At 44.2% G+C, this 19774-nt stretch overlaps 1 protein-coding gene across 5 annotated transcripts in view; it reads left to right on the top strand.

The window, feature by feature from the left end:
- Positions 1-19591, top strand: part of GATA4 (GATA binding protein 4) — a 33252-nt gene extending 13661 nt beyond the window's left edge. For 4 of the 5 annotated variants that reach the window (XM_062573280.1, XM_062573279.1, XM_062573278.1 and 1 more), the window contains 5 exons: positions 10332-10501; positions 11946-12071; positions 13085-13172; positions 13424-13566; positions 14557-19591. In XM_062573280.1, the coding sequence (XP_062429264.1) occupies positions 10332-10501; positions 11946-12071; positions 13085-13172; positions 13424-13566; positions 14557-14739 (710 nt within the window). In that variant the 3' untranslated portion in view covers positions 14740-19591. The remainder of the gene's footprint in view (positions 1-10331; positions 10502-11945; positions 12072-13084; positions 13173-13423; positions 13567-14556) is intronic. The other variant, XM_062573277.1, reaches the window with a different exon arrangement.
- The last annotated feature ends 183 nt before the right edge of the window (positions 19592-19774 follow it).

Raw genomic sequence — 19774 nt, 5'->3', positions numbered from 1 at the left:
CTTACACAGAGCATGTAGCCAAGAGAAGGTATGCAACCTTCTTCTTCTGCTTTGATGGCTTCAGATGAGACTGGGCACCCAAGACATGTTGGTTCAGCTCCCACCTTTTCCTCCGAATTGCCCCCATGATGGGCAGGAGTATGAAACCTTGGGTAGGTGTAGAGAGACAGATGCCAGGGACTGGTATAGGCAGGCAGACAGATGTTGTGGGAGGATCAGGACACATGGATACAAATCATTGGGATTACTATGGCTTAAGGAGTTACAGTCCATCAGCTGCATTGCAGTAGCCTAGGACAGCCAAGAGCACACAAAGGATATATCATGTGTAATGATGGCACATTGAAATGGTGCCAGCTCCCAGGCACAGAAACTTGACAGACCACACTCTGCAGTCATTAGCATGGTCGCTGGCAGAGTCTGCACTCAGACCAGCCCACCCTGACCCAAGTATTTCCCAGTGAAAGTCCCAGGAAGCAACTTGGTTGTGATCACTGTAGTTTGGAGGCTAAAAGTGTCTGAATGTGGCCAGAATCCACTTGCTGGGCTTAGGGTCAGAGAATATGCCCCAGTTCACCCGATAACTAGTAGCCATAAGGCCAGTTCCCATGGCTCAGCTGCAGAGCAGTTGGCATGCCTCCATAGCACATCTGCTTGTGGTCCCCCTGTGGGTACATCAAATATGACTGCTTGTGTCTAAGATGATTCATTGCCTCTGCCCCACTCAGAGACAGTTGCCCAGGTGGGATCACAGCATTAGAAATCCCGATTTTTTTTTTGGCTATGACTTTCCACATTTCTTTCTGTAGCCCTTTCCCCTGTTGTCATCACAAGAGAACCTCTGCGAGGGTATCTCCATTTGGAGACAAGATGCGCTTCAGAGAGGAAAATGCTGTTGCTGCTTTTCCTTTGTCAAATGAGAGAAAGACCAGTTCCAGGTCCCTGCTGCCAAACAGACCTCTGTGTGTGGATGGCCTCTTCCTGGCTATGCCCTGGGCTCTCCATGCTAATCTGAGATTTGTTAAAAAATATTTGGACAGTCAGTAAGTAGAGGAATCTCCTGTTTATCAGAAGAGTCTCAGATATTTATGAGGGTAAGAATTGAAAGTATGACTAAGAAAGGGGAGGTCATCTTGGTGGGTGGGATCAGGTCTGCAGCCCAGAAAAAAGAAAGCAGACCTTGGAGTTCACTTAAGTACATCTTTTCAGTCAGATGTTGCTCTAGAATGCATTGCCATCAAAGGGATGGCTGGCAAGCAATACAACCAAAGGCAAGATTTCCTGCGTTTTTGGGGGGTAAGCTTTCAGCAAGGTCTGTTCCTTGATCCGATATATCACATAGTCTCATGACTGCCAGTGCCAACAGCCACTGATGCGGCTGCAGTAAGTGGCTAGATGGGTGGGGAGAACAAATGGGTCTATGGGTCTGCCTCTTCTGACTGTAACTTGGGGTTGTGCCAGATTAGGGGACTGGGATCACTGTGGTGTAAGACTCTTGCTGTGTCTTTGGTCAGCTTGTCATCACAACTGCCCCTGACTTGTAGTGTATGTATGTAAGTAACTTCTTATGTGTGACCGCTCTTCTTGGGGAGCATGAGAAAAGGATGGCATGTGCCTAAAGTAGTATGAGAAATGCTGGTCAGGATCCTATTCCTTGTAAAGATACAGGCCACTACATCCTCAGGTGTGTTTGTATCCTTCTTCCTGGATAGTAAACTACGTACCTTGTAGATGTGGGCCATGGTACTTCAGTGTGTGGGTAGACAATCTCCCCATTCAGCTCTGGTTCAACCGCTGGGCTTGATAGTTTGGGGCTTGGTGGTTCAAGTGTACTGGAAGCTGTTTTGGCATTTCCAGTGACCAGGTTGACCACTCCCTCGGTACTATCTCCTGCCACTTCTCAAGATCACATGCTAAAGCAACCCCACAGCACTGGGTTGGATGTTCTCTACCTTCCCTTGCAGTGGCTATGTGGCCTCAGGCTCTCTCATCATGCCTTGCTATGAGCACAGTCTCTCTGTAAGGTGCTTGGGTGAAATAATGTAGCACCTTAGTACTTTGATGCAGTTCATCTGAATTTGCTTTAGAAGAATCAAGCCCATTTCCACCCATTCTGCTGCCATCCACTGCTGGTCTTTGCATATATAACTGAGGCTTTTGAAAGTTTTCTAATTGTCTCCCTTCAGTGAGGCACAGAAGAGCCTTCTTACCCTCCCCGTGGGAGAAGAATGGTGTCATAGGGAGATGAAACGACTTGCTCAGGGAAAGCTTATTGCAAAACTAAGACTGAACTCAAATCCAGGATCAGGATTTGGCCAATCTCTCTGTCACGTCCCTCTTGCACACCTGTTTCCATGATCTCAGCCAGTCTCTTGGCTGCTTTTGCCTCTACTGTCCTTCAAACTGGGGAAAACAAACCCATGAAGACAAAGAATATGCTTGGCTGTTGGCAATGGCGTGTGCTGTTGGCCTTGGATTGCTGCTGGCAGAACAGGAGCAGGGGAGGGGCGCAATGTTCCCTTTGCCTTGATGTGAAACACTGGCCTGGAGGGGATTGCACAGGAACAGTCTTAACAGGGCATTTTATGAGGTAAGAAGAAAACAGATTTCTTTGCCTTTTCAAAGTGGCATGCAGCTCAGCGAGATTGTAGGTTAAATGTTTCCTAAACAATGAACTATGGGCTTTAGGTTTGCAGTGGGAAAGCTGCTTGACTGCTTGACCTGACAAGCCAACCGAGTAACTAACCATTTTTTCCCGCTATAGATGTCATCTGATGTGTCAGAGGAAACCAGAATAGCATCAAACCATTTCTGTGAAGCTATCATAATGATGCATTCAGTTAAAAGTGGGAAATTTATCCCCCTGCAGATCAAAATCATACAGGTGATGTCTTCTGTTCATCTGATCGCAGGAGAGTGGAGAACTGCATTCCCACCAGCAGCTAATTCACTGACTATTCAAACAGGCATTGTCCTGCTCTCCTGTTACTAATGATGTACCTAGGTCCCATTAGCCTCTAAAAAATGGGGTCACTGAATCACAGAACGGTTGTGGTTGGAAGGGACATCTGGAGATCATCTAGTGCAATACCCCTGCTCAAGCGGGGTCACCTAGAATGTATGTTCTGCATGAATTGTCCTCAAGTTCTGTCAGAAGGGGAAATAGGCAGAGAAAAGGGAAAGAAAAGCAAAGCCAAGGGACAGAACCTGTCTTTACAGAAATGTCTTCAGCTCCAGTAGGCAATGGGTGAAATATGGGGCATTTCTGATCTCAGTGTGCATTTCAAGTTGATGATGTCACCATCAAAAAAGGAAAGACTCACAGACATATTTCTCTTGGCTGTAGATCTTTCCAAGGCATACATTAGGCTCTTTTATTTCCCTGCCTTTTCTACTTTTGTCCTTCTCCTTGTTTTTTGCTGCCTTATGTTTTGTTTTCTAGTTTAGCCCTGCTCTGCCATAGTACTGGAACAACCAACACTTAAAACTGTTATGATTCGACTAGAAACCTTTTAATATTTGGTGGAGTTTTCCCCTTAAGTTTCTGCCCCTGGTATCATGCAATTTATGGAAGAATCTCAACTATTTTAAAAGAAAGAAAAGATATGACTTTCAGCTCCAGTAGCTGCAGCAAACCACTTATCAAAGGATAAACTGAAGGCGTGAACAGTAAGAAGGGTTTGTAATTGTCACTTTTTATTACCTTAGGATTTTGGAGACAACTTGGGATATGGGATGCCCAGACAAACCACCTTGAGCAGCTGGGAATGGTAAATCTCATTTCCCCCTGCCCTGCTGTTTTGGCTCTCCCTTGCAGAAGGAGGTGATGGTGTCTTGGGACCCTCTCAGCCCTTGGTGTGCCCACGTGTTGGAGAGGCCGATGTCCTTTGTTTCAGATGCGAGTACCCCTGAGAGTCCATTTGGGATTCATGTATACACAGGAACGTGTCTCTCACCTCTTATCATAACAAATTGTTTTAGGAAACTGTTTCTCCACAGGGAGAACTACTCTCAAGTTCTGTTTAGAGCCTGTAAGTGCCTGGCTGTGTTTGAAAGACAGCTTCTCCTTTGCTGAGTTCCTTCACTCAGTTGAGAAGACACTTCTTCAGGGGGAAATGTTGATATTAAATATCTCTACAGTTGTAAACAAAACTGCAGTGCTGTATTAATGGAAGTCGCTTTCTGTCCAGCAAACAGAGAGAGCGAGTGAAGGCAGGAGGGGACTGGAAGGCAGAAGAAGGGAGACAACCTTGTTTCTCATACATGAATAACTGAGACTGACCCAGTTCAGGGTAGGGAAGGCTCTTTGTTCCCTTCCAGAGGCTGGTTTGGCAAAAGAAACTTATAAATTGGCTGCTGGCTCTGAACTGAAGGACTCAATCTCTGTATCAGAGGTGCTTCTACTGTTATCATATTTGTGGGTCCCAAATGCTCAGGCTTACTCATTCAGGATGATCTCTTCAAGGCCAACAAATTTAAGATTATTCAAGGAAAGTCCCCATAATGCAGAAGGTCTGGACTTAGGAATGGGTGCATTGACAAGCTGGCACCATTGCAGTTTGCAAAGGTGTGGGAAGAGAATTTTAGCAGAATCCAGAAAGGGGAGTTCAAGTCTTCCTTCAGACTCAAGCCCTGGCCAACCTTCTTCTGGTCCCCGGTTGACCTGACTGCAAGGTGGTCTCTGATCCTCCTGGTTGGGAAGGCAACCAGGTAGCCAGGCTTGAGACTGGTCCCCATGGCCACAGATTTTGCCATGCGCTAGTCATGTTGGAATTGTGCCGATAGGTGTGGGCTCACTGCTGGCCTTCAGATCCATTTGATTGTTGAGCCTTGCATTATTCTTCCCAACTGATCTCTGTGGACCTGGCCAGTGATGTAAAGGACCACTCTCAATGACTAAAGGCCATGAAGGGCCATATCCAAGAAGCTTTTTTGTCGGCTAGGTGCCAGTGCTTCCTTTGGGAGTTGTTCCTGACTCCCTGGAGACTGAATGTCCCCTTGTGGAAAGTATTTCTGAAATGAACGTGCTCAAGGCCTCACCCAAGATTTGGAAACTTATACAACACACAGGTAACATTTCCTGCCCTGGGGACCTTGCAGTCCACAAAAACAGGAGCTAGGAGGAGAAGATCTCCTTTTACACAGTGAGCTGATGACCAGGACAGGGCAAGGACCTACACCATCTTCTCCACAAACCAGGTCCTTCAGCGTGACTTCATGATGTGTTCTCATGTGAGAGGCTTAATGGTATTCGTGAAGGATTAAGTTGAAAGTCATTAGCATTAGTCAGCATCAGACCCAGGGACTTAATCCATAAAAAGAAGGACTGATCAAAAGACTGATACTATCTAAGATAAGGGCTGGGCAAAGTCATTCAGGGGAGCTGTATGTTCAAAGAGGAGCGTGAGATCATTTAGTGCGGTGAAGTAAGTTGTTCCAGCTGAGGCCCTGTTTCCTGCTTAGCCTAACTGACAAATAATATCATTTCCTCAACCCTGTCTTAGTGCTGGCCATACCTGGCCTTGGGAGAAGGAGTATATCTTCCCCGATGTACCTCCCAGCAGAAAGGCTATTAAAGAGATCACTAGACGGACCCATAAATCTCCATTATCACGGCTTCTGTGCCGTGAAACGGAAATTGTTGCCTTGAGTGGGACTGGGGGAGCCTTTCCTTCCACTCCCATTGTTCAGGGTCCCTCAGGGAGCTGTTCGGGTAATTTGCTGCCTGAATAAATGTTTCCTTTCTCGACTGCTAGTGGAACGTAAGGGAAAGAATAAGTGTCAAGGGATCTCATAATGCTGGGATTTAGAGCTCCAGCCCTGAGATGGAAGCCAAAAAAGCACTTTGCTACTATTCCCGGGGAGTCTCCAGTCACGCTTTAATCCCTACTATTAGTAACAAGGGTAAATTAAACAATCAGTGCACTTGAAATTCAGCAACTTCCATGCCTGGTATAGTTGGGTGTGCTGGTGGTTCATGGTTACTCTGGGCTCTGAGCACTGACAATGAGCTTGTCTCAGCATGGACCTTGGAGATATTGCTACCTTCTGATGAGTGCCCAGACATGGAAAGGTAGCTTCAGTCCCAGTTATAACCCTGGGGGAAGAAGGCAGGCTATGGCCCAGATCTTCAAAAGTGAGCAGCATCTGGGTTTCCTAGGTCTGGAATACTGGCTATGCTCATGTCAGATTTCACATAGCCCACATGGCTCAGGAGACCCTTGACCAATTCCTAACCCGGCCCTTGTAGACTTTGGTTGCTCAGTTTTTCTATACCAAGTTATCCGAAGCATAGTTGCTCAATACTGAAGGGATTAAAGCTCAGGCTCTTTGGGAAAGATTGGCAGAAATCTGAAGCAGACACAAAATTAGAATTTGTGTCTCTTGCAGTCTTTTGGGTCAGGGTAAGACAAACTCGAAGGCAAGGGAGGAGATAGGTGTAGTGTGCTGTTATAGTCTGTAGGGCCTGAGCAGAAGTGACAGGGATGTGAAAGGATGTGAAGCCAAGCTGCAGCTGTTAGGGTGATACTTTTTCATTATCTTATAGATCCCCAACTTTTCAAGAGCATCTGGGATTGTCTCAGCTGTGTGGCCAGAAGGTCAGGTCAGAAAGTGACTTGGTGACTTCAACACTGAGTTTAGTGATGCTTTGAAATTAGAGCACCTCTTTTAGAAATAATTAAAGTCCCTTGTCTTCCATTTCTCCATTAGTGCCAAAATGAGCGGTCTTTTCATTCACTAAAGGGCATACATTAAGCTTAAGTTGTCTTCTCTGAGAGAAGACACTTACTTTATCTAGCAGTGTCTAAGACATGTCCTTCTAGAGAGCATCTTTGTTAAAAGGAATTTACTGCCATCAAGCACACCCTGAAGTAGGAGAGAATATTTTTCCTTCAGGTGAGATCTCTTGAGGTCAAGGAGCTCGCTTTGCACTGACAGGGCTCTAAGAATGGTTGGAGTTTTTATGAGATTACACTCCACGAATGTTATCTTCTGACTCAGAATTGGGTGGTGTAAACAAGGGACGCACCCCATCGGTATCACCTGGTGAGGGATACAATTAGGTAGAGCCACCCATTGCATGAAGCTTCAGCGTGCCCTGGGAATAAAGTCTGTTCCTCACTGGTCCTGAGCACCAGTGATTCCCACTTATTAATGTGCACAAGGATCACCTTTGTCTATATCCAAGAGGGAAAAATAACACAAGGGTTAGTGCTATGGAAACAAAAAGTTATTCTGGTGGAAAAAAAAGTTGTTTCTTTCGGTGGAAAGTTAAACTGGTAAAACCCCATCAAGGGAGAATTTCCAGTTCAAATACCATGGCAATCGTTAAAAAAAGAAAAAAAAAAGAAAAAAAGAAAAAAAAAGAAAACAAGTAGTGAAGAATATCGTGGAAGCAAATATGAATGAATGAGGAAGGCAAAGGGAGAGGGGCTGAATGAGGAAGGCAAAGGGAGAGGGTCTCAAGGTGGTTTGGCATTGGGGCTTCTGAGGGCAGATTACAAATCAATAGTAAAAAAAGTCAGTGGAGCTGAGTCTCACAAAAACGCTTAGGAAAGCATATTCAATATTCAGTAACAAATGTGATTTTTGTCGGAAGACAAAAATTCATTTCTTTTCCTCTGGTTTCAACACAACATCTTCTTCTTTCGTCTAAAGAAGAAAAGTATTTCTATACTTGACATTTCTTATCCTACTCATGTGAGGGAACTTCATATTCAAGAGCTAGTCCAGATTTAAAGTTTCTGATGGTCTACTCTACTATGATTTTTTTTCTTTTCTTATTGATTAAAAAAATTCAGGGTTTGCTCTTCTAGTGCAAAAATCTCCAGAAAATATGACATTTTTTAATTAGTCACAGGCACAACTTACATTGGTCAAGAATTTTAACTGTTACTTTTGGACTAACACTTTTAAATTCTCAGAGATCATGTTGACAACTTTTACTGAACTGTTTTCAAAGAAGGGATTTTCTCATAGCATTAGCATTACTCTGAAAATCTTTTTTTCCTGAAAAATGTTAATCAAAAATTTCAACACACTCTAAAAAATAGTGAAATGTTCTTCTTGAGATTTTTCAAGGAAATGAGTTGTTTCCTGACCAACTGATCCAATTCCTTCTCTTTTCAAAGGAAGTTTACTTGAGCTAGACTTTGGCTATGATTCAATGCTGATTTTAAAAAGGAAAATGAACTTTTAGGGCTATAGTATCACTGAGCATACATGTAAAAATATCACCTGGAGGGATTCCCATTCTCTCTCAAACTATCAAAATTGTTCAAACATAGTGAGATTTTTCTAAGCTGCTAAGAAGATACCGGATTCTTCCTTTTTTTGACTCCAGAGCCCTTTAGGTGCACTCATTTCCTGTTTTCTAGTATTTCCTTGTTGCTACATCGTCTAATCTCCTGCCATTTTTAGCATGGTCTTCTGGGGCAAACCAAGCTCAAGTGAATCTGTTTCTCTGAGTTTTCGTGTATCAACCACACTCCAGTAATTTTTTAACTCTTTGTTTCGTGGTTATTTAGTTTCCTACAATTTTTTCCAAAAAGATATTCAGTAGAGCAGGAGATGAGAGAAAACAAGTCTGATGTTTGAACATAACCATTACGAGTTTCAGAGAATCCACATACCCTTGAGAGACAGATCTGCAGGAAGTCAAATTTTGTTTGCTGTTCAGCAAACTACTCGGTTTCCAGGTGAAAGCTGAGATTCTTGTACAGCACTAAGAGGGACAGGCACAGACTATAGCAAGATGTACACTAATGCTGTAAGAGCTAAGATTACACTGCTCTGTAATCTGGCTCAAGGCCCCAGTGCAAAGCTCTCACCATTTTCTGAAAGTCTCCTAAGTGCTACAGTATGTTGGGAATCAGGCTTTTCCAGCAGCGTGGTTTATTCTCTGCGTACATCCAGCTGCCTGGTTTATTCTCAGTCTATGTAGAATTCTTTGTTGTTATTTGTCCTTTTCTCCTCCTCCCCAGTTTTTTATCATCTGGTCTTCCTTTTATGGTGCCCACCTCAGAACATGTGCATGCCTTGGTTTCTGTCTTTGGGTAAAGAGGAGAGACAAATAGAGGCAGGAAGGGTTTGTAACATAAGAAATACATCTTCCAACTGACCTCAGTAGATGATGTCCTTCAATGGGATCACCATTAGCAACATGCCTTTTCAAGATCCACACCAACTGCAGCCACTATATTTACATCTCAGCAAGGGCCATATGAGATGCTCCCGTTTTTCAGGCAAAGTGCACTGTAATAAATTAGTCCTTGGCTTCTTGAGGGTTTTGTATCCAAGGGTGAGCTGACCTGGGTATCTCCAAATGATGATGCAGTCACAACACATTGTATCGGCTCTGCACTGCCTCGCAGATTATATGAACCTGTCATAGCAGAGGGATCATACTGCCCGAACCCAGGGCAATTGTCCTCAGCCTTATGTCACAGCTGCAGCTGGGCCCCGGTGGAGAGTGAACAGGGAGTGTAATGAGTGAATGCACCAAGCCCTGGAGCATGACGTCAAGAATGACGGAGAGTTGCATCAAGAAGCTCGGTGTCTTTGACACCTCCTAATGTCCAAGGCCAATGTGTGCTAGCTGACAGCATAGGGCTGAGGATGCACACATGGATTCTTGCAGCTGGGAAGTTGATTCTTGTGCAGGGGAATCACCCAAAGGCGTGCAAACATCTCTCCGCCTTGGCTCCGTAGTGTTTCCCCTCTGCAGAGGGGCTGAGGTGAGAGCTGGCATGGGCCAGGTGAGGAAGACTGCCTTGTCCAGCCCTGTGGAGAACATGGTGCACAGCTACAGGCATGCTTTTCTCTGCCTGCACTTGCTTGAGCTCCAGCAAGAGAGGTTTGGGCAACTGGCTGATTTCTGGGCAGTTCTGGTTTGTAGATCCAGGCCTGTGTTTGTCTGTGGTTGCCAGTAACTTGTCTTGATTGTAACCATGGTTGTTTGCCTGCCCCAATCTATTTGCCCTGGATGTGGCCAGTCTTGAAAATTGGATAAAGTCAGAGCACAAGGGAAGGCTTCTGTTTCTGTCTGCCTTTTATCTGTGTCCCAGCACATCCCTGCTGCTACACAAACCCTTCAGCCAACACTGTAGGCAGGAAAAGGGATTCCTGTTCCCAACAGTCTTGGGGGGTTCTGCTCTTCCTTTCACAGGGAAGAGCTGTTTTGAACACCCTATAAAATAAGAACTCTTTTTTTGCAAAAAAAAAAAAAAAAAATATTACTTCTGGGGCTCAAATATTGAGAACCAGACCAGAAATTAAATGTATGGGCATGTAATTAACCAAGTATTTTCGCTTCTCTCCCATCATGGCAGCAGAATTTTTTGATGATTACTCAGAGGGGCGAGAATGTGTCAACTGTGGAGCCATGTCCACCCCACTCTGGAGAAGAGATGGCACGGGGCACTACCTCTGCAACGCCTGTGGCCTCTACCACAAGATGAATGGCATCAACCGGCCCTTGTTCAAACCTCAGAGGAGACTGGTAAGTGAAGACCACACAGCGCATGTGGGGCAAGGCTGAGTGCAAGGTTGAGGTGAGAAGGGCTTGCCTAGGTAGAGGTGCTGCATGGTATTTCAGCTAGGATTCACCATTTCCATCTGCCCTGCTCTTTGCATGGCTCAGACCTGTCTGTGCTCATATCAGCAAAACCCATGCAAATGCCAAAAATGACACTGCTATTCTCAGTGCTGCCGCCAGCCACAGCCACCCAGCGCCCTCTTGTGAAAACTCCTTCACGGTTATGGACTGAGCTAGGCTACGTTGCTGCCAGTCAGTTAGCAGCTGAACCAAACTGGCTGGCCAGTTTGGGCCAGTGCTGCCCTTGGCTCAGAGGGGTCTGGGAGCTGGAGCTGCGCACTCCCAACCTGCTCTGGAGGAGGACTGGTGCAGAGAAATGCTCCCACTGATTTCCTGGGCAGAGATCTCCTGAGTGTCCCTGGCAGAGGAAGCTGAATTCCTGCATAGCCTGCATTAATTTTGCAGAATATGATGTTGACCAGGAGCCATGTAGCACTGTCAGTGTTTGCACCCTAGCATCAAGGTCCTTGCTGTATTTCATTTACTGGTGTACCTGTTATCCCTGGGCACGTCTGTGTGGTCAGGAATTGTCCTTTAGGTACCAGAGCTAGTGATTTACAGCATGTAGCAATGCATCCTTTTAAATCTGCATAACCATGCTATAAGGCTCCTTGGAAAACCATTAAGAAATACAAGCATATGAGCTGTGAGGATCTGTACATGCACTCTTGTCCTTTAGCTGGGCTGTTGGTGATCTAGAAATCTTGGAAAAATTGCCAAATATTTGCTCTTTCTTCCAGACAGAATTTCTCCCCTCCCCCTCCCCCCCCAAAAAAAGAGGAGGACATGTCTAGGGATATATCGTAGATGGGTAGTTAAAGTAAAAATCTTTTGTCTTCCTAAATAAATACATTCAGTATAACAAATGAGATTAATCTGTCACTGGGTAACCCACTTCTATGAGCCTGAGATATGCCAGAGAGCTCTGCAAGCAGAGATCCTGTCCACTCACGATGGAGATTGCATGGTGCATTGCACTCCTGGTGAGGCTGTACAGGCACACCATGTGAGATGCCCCCGGGATAGTGGAGACATCTGCTCGAGACTGGCAAACAGGAGATAGGGCCTATGGAAAGTCAGGCCCACTTGAAGTATAAGTTGAAAGGCAAGAGGGAAAAAAAGGCAGTTCTGTTACACACTGCAATAAGGCAAGGAAAGAAAATGGCAGAGAAATGAGAAGAGAGACAAGAGGAGGAACATACTAAAGGAGGGACAGACCAACAAACTGTGTGCCAGGCTGGTCCTGGGAGGGGACCAGCGACCTGGAACAGAACTCCTTGGGCTTTAAGATGCTGATGGTGGTAGCAGTGGAGAGTTGATGTATTTTCTTCCTCAATCTTTCTCACAGTCAGCTTCCCGCCGTGTTGGCCTCTCTTGTGCCAATTGCCACACAACGACAACTACACTCTGGCGCAGAAATGCGGAGGGAGAACCAGTCTGTAATGCCTGTGGACTCTACATGAAGCTCCATGGGGTAAAGCCTTTATTGACCTTACTCTTATGGGGAGGTTGAGCTGGTGCTTGGCTTTGCTGTACAATTTTTTGTGCTCTCCTGGAGTTGCTTCTCCTTCTGTCCCTTTGGGCCTTATTCCCCCCCAGCATTAAGTCACGGTCATGCTGCCAAGGAGTGACGTATGCAGGGCACTTCTCACGTACTGATTTGATACCCTAAAATCCAATAAAATTAGACTCAGATTCATCACTGCTAAATTCAGGCATTTCAATTAAATATCTGAGTCAGAAGCACAAAGGAGGGCTGAGCCCTTCCAAATGAGGCATCAGTTCCCAGCTAAGACTTGGCTGTAGTCTTGCCACTTTTCTGGCAAGGGTTCCCGGATAGTGCTCTTCCTGTTGGTGAGGGCATCGTGTCTGATATATCTAGAAGAGTCTTACTGGAGTGAAGTACACATTTAAACATGTACACTAAGGCAAAAAGGGACTTTAAGAAGCAGCTTTGCAAATTCTCCAGTCCTTCTCTCACCACAATCAGTGGCAATGGGACCATCCTCCATGGCAGATACAGATATGTTCATCATCCTGGCAACTGCAGTAGCAATTCCCAGTTCTGCTTCTCGTTGTTATTCTGAGGGAATTTATTTATTTATTTATTTATTAACATATCTATCTTCATGGCCTCAAGGATCTCCAGTGCTTCGGGGTAGATGGAGAAATATTTATGAGAGACAGGTCACAGCTGGAGGACAATGTGAATGAGGGAAAGCACTAACCCAACAAATTCCTTCTGGTAATCCCAGGATGCTTCTGACTATGAGAGTGACTAGCTGAGTAGAATCAGTGGCTGAATGAGGTCTTCTCATGTAGACTTGGTCCCTTTCTAGAAAATATGCATTAGCCAGGAAGAAATTTTCTGCTTTTATACGAAAGTAAGTTAGATGAGCTGTTGTTCCCTTCTGACTTTAAAATTAGTTCTCCTAGATGACTTTTTAGACATACTGAAACCAACATCTTTTATATTTGGGTCCATAGGTTCCAAGGCCTTTAGCAATGAGAAAAGAAGGCATTCAAACAAGGAAGCGTAAGCCAAAGAACCTTAACAAATCAAAGACACCAGCAGGTAAGTGTTGGACAAGAAAGTTTATTCTGCCTATCTGTGTGTATAAGCTTGCACGTGTGGCCATTTAAAATGAAATTTGGACTTGTGCCCTATGATCAGACACCCTACCACAAAATGGTCTGGTTCTTCAAAAAGTGAATAGCTTTGAATGCCTATCAACAGTAAGAAAGCCCTGTCCATCGTTTTTCGTTTGTTTGTTTGTACTGAAAACTCTTTGGGAAGAGCCTGGTTTACTACCTGCTTTCTCACAGGTGCATCCAGCAGTGAGAGTCTTACTCCAACTACCAGCTCTGCCAGTAGCAGCAGCAGTGCCACGACCACTGAGGAAATGCGCCCCATAAAAACGGAACCAGGGCTCTCATCTCATTACGGGCACCCCAGCCCAATTTCTCAGGTACAGAGGGGAGATACTGGAGATGTGACAAAGATGGGAACAGTAGTATGGTAGACATGGTGAGGAGAACATGCTCAAAACCTTCTACATGGGGAAAAGCTGCCACCTTTCAACCTAGGGTTCTAACAGTTCACTGTAGGAAAGCTATCCCCGGAGATGGAATGAAAGTATGTATTTTTGTCACCATGTGTTACAAGCACGATATGATTTTGTAATGACGTGCAGTAGCTCCAAACGAATGACAAGAGGTATCCATCTTGTTGAAAACATGGAAGTCCTTCTCACTGGGCAGCTATATAAGCCCTGTAACAAGAAAATGCTGGTTCCCTTTGTATAACTTGATTTGATTTGATCTGGGCAAGAGAATTTGGCAATATTACTCTACCTTCACTGCACTGGCTAGGCATGTGTTGGGTTATGTGTGAAATTCAGTGTGAAGAGAATAAACTCACAGAGCACAAATCTAACTGAGCTGAGCCCCTGCAAAGGTAAAGCAAGCCAGTAAGACAGGAGAGAGCTGCAGGGTAAAGTCATGTTCTCTGTATCATATCCACCACTAGATGTCTTGAGACCAGCTGCATTTCCTGCTAAACAAGACCCAGATCTGGAAGCTGATCTGTGCAAATGCCTGCAGTTTTAATAATTGTGCCTCAGTTAAGGATCCCCGTATCACAGTAAGATTAAGAAACAGTAGTATATGATAGCTTGTCTCCTCTTGGATTCAAGAATTCCAGTGTTTAAATAGCATACCTCATGATGAAGAGAACAATATCCCCCACAGGCAGTAACAGGAAAGAGCAGGATGAAGAACAAGAAGGAAAGAGTCTGTCTGAAGTATCATACATAAACTGTAATTTGGAGCTCTGTACCAAATTCTCAGCCAGGTGCACCATTCTCTTGTTACTAGAAAAGCATTACTCCCACTTTCAGGAATTGCAAGGTTTTCTATTTTTTCAAAGCTTTGTTTATAGGATCTTCCTTTTTCCATAGGCATTCTCAGTCTCTGCTATGTCTGGACATGGATCTTCTATTCACCCTGCGATTTCAGCCCTGAAGCTTTCCCCTCAGGCTTACCAGTCAGCCATCAGCCAGTCTCCACAGACTAGCTCCAAACAGGACTCCTGGAACAGCCTGGTCTTAGCTGAAAACCATGGGGACATCATAACTGCATAAGCTGGTCTTCCACCCATGGACTTTGGGCTGATCTGCTTGAGAGACAAAGAAGATGCCATGTAATAATCAAGTCAATGTTGTTGCCTGCCTCCCCTGCTCTCCTGACTTCCCTTCTCTTGTGAGATGTTCCAGGAAAGAGGTAAAGAGGACTTCTTGGAGGTGTAGGAGAGCTCTTACAAAACAGAGAAGACTCAAATCTCAAAGTAGCTAATGGATTTGAAACAGTTTTTCCCCTTTAAAGAAATATCTCTTTATCTGACTGTCACTGCCTCTAATGAAATAGCCAGAAGAAAAGATAGACACAGTTGTTGGGTTTCGTTTATTTGAAAACATCGACGATCCAGATGATGGTGGCACAAAGACACTTTTTTTCTTCTTTCACCATCCATTAGTTTCCTGACCAGAAGAAAACACCATCATCTCCTCATCATCCAAAATCAGTGATCCGCCACTGAATGGAGCCAGTAGAGTTTCTTGCACAGACTTTACTAGATGTGTTATGGTGGATTCAATGGAGTTGATATGACAAACTAGGGCAAGAAAGAAAGAGAAACCCCCACAAAACCCCCCAGAAATCTCAGCTCACACACCTAGAGTGTGTCTTCATTTTCTTAAATGGTTTCAAAACCATAATGAATGCCTGTATTTAATAATAACTCTTTTCCTATTTATCATTACAAAACCATTGGATTGTGTTTCCAAAAGGTTGTTGGCTGAGCCTGGAGAAGGTCTGTCTGTCTGAAATCAGGAGGGGATTTTGGAAGGAAAAACCTTCTGGAAACAGGTAGAAAAACATTGGTTATCAAATCCTGAAGAAAATTGTTTGGCTGTTCCCTTAGGGATACCTACAAGCCAGGCCTTCCCTTAGGGATAGCTACAAGCCAGGCCTGGAGATTACTCTAGAGCACAGCAAGTGAAAGTTGCTCTTCTAATGCTGCTGTGCTGTTGCTTTAGAGACATTTATTTTAATTATTTTTTCACTCTTTTCTGTTGTTTTTGCTGCCATTGATGAAATCTGATTGCCATTTATTTGTGGGTATACTATGAGTGCCTTCTTTACTCTCAATAGCTGGGCCATGACCATCTCCAATGTCTAACCCTTAAGGATTTCACTTTCTGCAACAAACAACAGGATTCTTCATCTTTGGGATCTTCAGCTCTCTAATGGAGGCAAGCAAGGGTCATTTTCTTTATGAAGCATTTGCATAGACTTGCTTGCCTACAAAAGAAGCATAACTCCTTTATGCATGAGTATTAAACAAGAGACTGGTGTTCACACTTGCTCCTAAGGCTCTCAGCAACCACAGAATCCTAGAAAATTGAGCTGGAAGGGATGCTGAGAGGTCGCTGGCTTATTCCCTTGTACTAAAGGGATAAATTCTACCTAAGCTATCCCTAGCTGCTATTTGTCTAGCATGTGCTTAACAAACTCCAGTAATGCAGATGACACAGCCCCCTGTGCAATCTTTCTCAATGCTTCTCTAGATGCTTGCCAGGATGTTCTCATCAACATCTCCAAGGAAGGCCAGGCCTGCCTGTCTAGGCAGAGATTTTTTGGGAGACTTTTCATCCTGTATGCTTCTCCATTCTTCTTTCTGTCCACTCCCAGACTCTCTGATCCTTCCTCTTACTTTCCCAGTTCTTCTCTTCCCTATTTGCACTCAGAACTTGAGTATGGAACCACAAAGTGAAAATCTAGAAGAGGAATTGTGCACCCCCTGAAATGTGCTGAAGTATGTAAAGTCCTCCGTCTCTTGCTATTGAACATTTCCAGAAAATGGGTTACCAATGAAATACCAAGGTACATGGCTTGGGGAGGAGGAAAGCCACGCACATGACTGACGCAAAAGAATGGCATTGTATTACCTTTGAGCTTTCCTTTTTTCCCTGATGGTAGAGATTTTTTTTTTTTAAGGGGAAGCATGCAACTGGAGTGGTCTTGAGAGGGACTATGGGGAGTAGAGACACAGTAGAGGCTTGGACCCCTCCACATTATCTCTGCTTTGAGTAGTAACTTAGATTCACAGAGTTTTGGAGGGGTAACAATGTCTCTGTGCTTCTCAGAAAAGAGCATGGCAGTGATGCCATGGGGCTTGCAGGACAGTGGTATTAACACCTTTAGGGTCTTCTGGTGGGCTTCTCTGCAGGAAGCATTGTCCTGACATTTACAAGGAGTGATGTTCACTGGCGCATGGGAATGAAGCCCAAGATCTGGGAGGCTTTTCAATCTGTCACTGCTAAGGTGCCCACAGAGTTTATGCTCTGTCTTGCTGAGACTAAGGCAGAATCTACCCTCATGAGTGTGCTTATTACAGATAAGGAAGAGGTAGTCAATGAAACATGAATAAAATGTTATAATGAAATTCTGTGAGGCTGCTGAGGCCCGATAGGCCATTGAGAAGAAGTCAGGATATGACTCAACATTCTGTTGACTTGTGTGAGCCTTGTATCAGGCCCCTGGAGATTTAATTAAGAGTAAGGATAAAGGGAAGATAATGAAAAAAGACTCCATTCAGAAAAGTTACAAGTTCAAACATACAGGAAGAAATAGCATGAAGAATATGAATTTGAGGTGAAGACATAAAGACATTTCTCCCCAAGCACACAGGTCTTTAGTCAGCCTCCTTCTTTAACTATAGTCCTTAGTATCTGGCAGCTGAGCTCTCTTGGGATCTGGCTGTGAATTCCTGTTCATGACAGGATGTCCACCCAGATACCACTTGACACATGCCCACATTTTGGGACACTTGAATCCATTGTGGGCAATCTGAGAGGGAGGGAAGCAGATGGCCTTTTGGAGAGGAGCTAAGATCCAGACCAAACACATGTAGCATTTCTCTTTCCATGCTGATGGTCCCAGGTGCTCTGTCTACCTTGCCCTATTACTGTGCTCCTCCTACTGCCCTCAAAGCCAATGCCTTGGCAGAAATTCTTTATTGCCCTTAATACATACTCTGAGGTGTCATAAAGGAATCTTTTTGAAATGTGAGAGGGAAAATCCCCCACAAGACATCAGCCTGGCTCATGCCCCCTCAGGTTATCTAGACAACCATGGCAGAGCTATATTAACTGGTTCTTGGCCTTCCTTAAAGACATGGTTCTTATAAAACAATGAGCAGCATTTACAAGGACCCTGATAACAAGACAGATACCTACTTTGAAAAGATGGGTCTCTGGAGCTGTGAGGACAGTTTGGTTCTCCTGAATGGTAGAAACGAACTCTTTTGTCCCTCCTTTCCCACTACATACAGCAGAAGTTCAGATTCTCCTGGTTTTGTCTTTCTTTTGATTCACTCAAAACTGTTGCAGAGCTATTGCTGATCCAGAACCTTTGGCTACACTCTGGCCAATACTGCTATTAAGATGGTGACTGACCTCAGATGGAGTACCATTGTGCTAGGTGCTATACAAACACACTGTGGTTAGATGGGTCCTCTCCTAGGGAACTTGTAGTCACAGCATTAAAGAATAATTTAAGTCAGAAGAGACTAGATCAGGTTGTTCAGAGACTGATCAGTCAAGTTTTGAATATTTCCAAGGATGGAAAACCCACAACCTCTCCAAGTTTCAGTTCCAGTGTTTGACCACCCTCATGTTAGGTGGTCCTGCCATTATTTTCCAGATAAATGTTAGACACTAGGAAAAGACAAAACTATTGAGAAATTAATTACTCAGGCTGAAGAGTCCCAAGTAACAACTCTTTACTGCAGAAGGCTGAACATTGGCTGCAAACCCAGGAGTCGCACAGAGCCCCTTCAGTAGGTAGGAGCTGGAATGGCCAACACAGGATGAGAAATACTGCAAGTGACAGATCTGGGGTTACTCACAGGACATACTATAAAGTGAGGGGATGGGAGTGCTACCATTTTCAGTGGATTCAGCTCATTCCAGCAAGATGGCCACCTTACAAAATTTGGGGTTACATCCGAGCACTGTTTTCCTTCAAATGATGAGGGAGCTTCAGAACCTGAGGCTTTATTCATGCATTTAGATGCAATTATTTAAGACTCTTCAGGGCAATATTATTATTGCTGTTGTTGCTATTATTACTGTAGTAATTTATTCCACTGCATTGTGGCTGGAGGTCCTAGTGACTGGGCCAGGTCCTACATAAATACAGAACTGAAAATCATGCCTGCCCTGAGGAGTAAGAGGGAAGGGCCCAGTCCTGCATAACACTTAAGCCCATATATAAATGTCCTCGAGAGAACCGTTCCCTTAGAGGTCACCATTAATCACAGATGTAAATGTTGGTACCTAACGATTTTCAGTATAAGGTTTGAATGTGCAAACAGTCGAATCAGACCTTTGCTACGGACCAGTGGTCACCAGTGTGAGATAGACAGGTAAGAATCAGGATGGGGAGCCAGAAAGGTAGAAAGATCATTAACCATTTCTAAATTTCTTTCCTCTTCACAAAAGTGCAATATCCTGAATTGCTTCAGTTCTTATTTATATAAATTGAACAGAAGAGTTCCATATTTCACTTGCAATCTTGTGGGCTGATTGGACCCTCTCCAGTCAGGAGGAGCTCAGGAATATTGTAAGGGAGCTTTAATACCGATCAACATTTCTTAATACAACTCTGAAGCTGTGACTATGTCAGGAGTGGTGTTTTGTTTTGCTTTTTTTTCATGTATAAAGTTTGAAGCTTCCCAGGTCAGCTGGGAAGGTCCCACAAAAGCAGACACTTATTTGTAACGGGGAGGGCAAAACCAACCAACCAACTGAACAAGCTGTAATTATTTAAAGATGTAAAAAAATATATATTATGAAGTAGTATGGCTACCAATCCACATAACTTCTACACCTTTAGAACTAATGGAAATAAAACAACGATAATAAAACTGAATGGCTTCTGCCTGACTGATTGACCTGGTGGGCTTCTTGGGGTGGGTTAATGGTAAATTAACACATATTCAGTGCATCCAGAGAAGGGATGGTTCTTTTAATCCACAGAGGAAAAAGAAGTGCCCAGTATGTTTCCATACAGCAGGTAATTCTACTAATGCAGAAGAAAGAGGAAAGGCTCCTC

This window comes from Rhea pennata, chromosome 3 (assembly GCF_028389875.1).
Source record: "Rhea pennata isolate bPtePen1 chromosome 3, bPtePen1.pri, whole genome shotgun sequence".
Classification (NCBI taxonomy): domain Eukaryota; kingdom Metazoa; phylum Chordata; class Aves; order Rheiformes; family Rheidae; genus Rhea; species Rhea pennata.
Note: the sequence above shows the minus strand (reverse complement) of the source record. Positions and strands in the feature narration are given on the sequence as shown.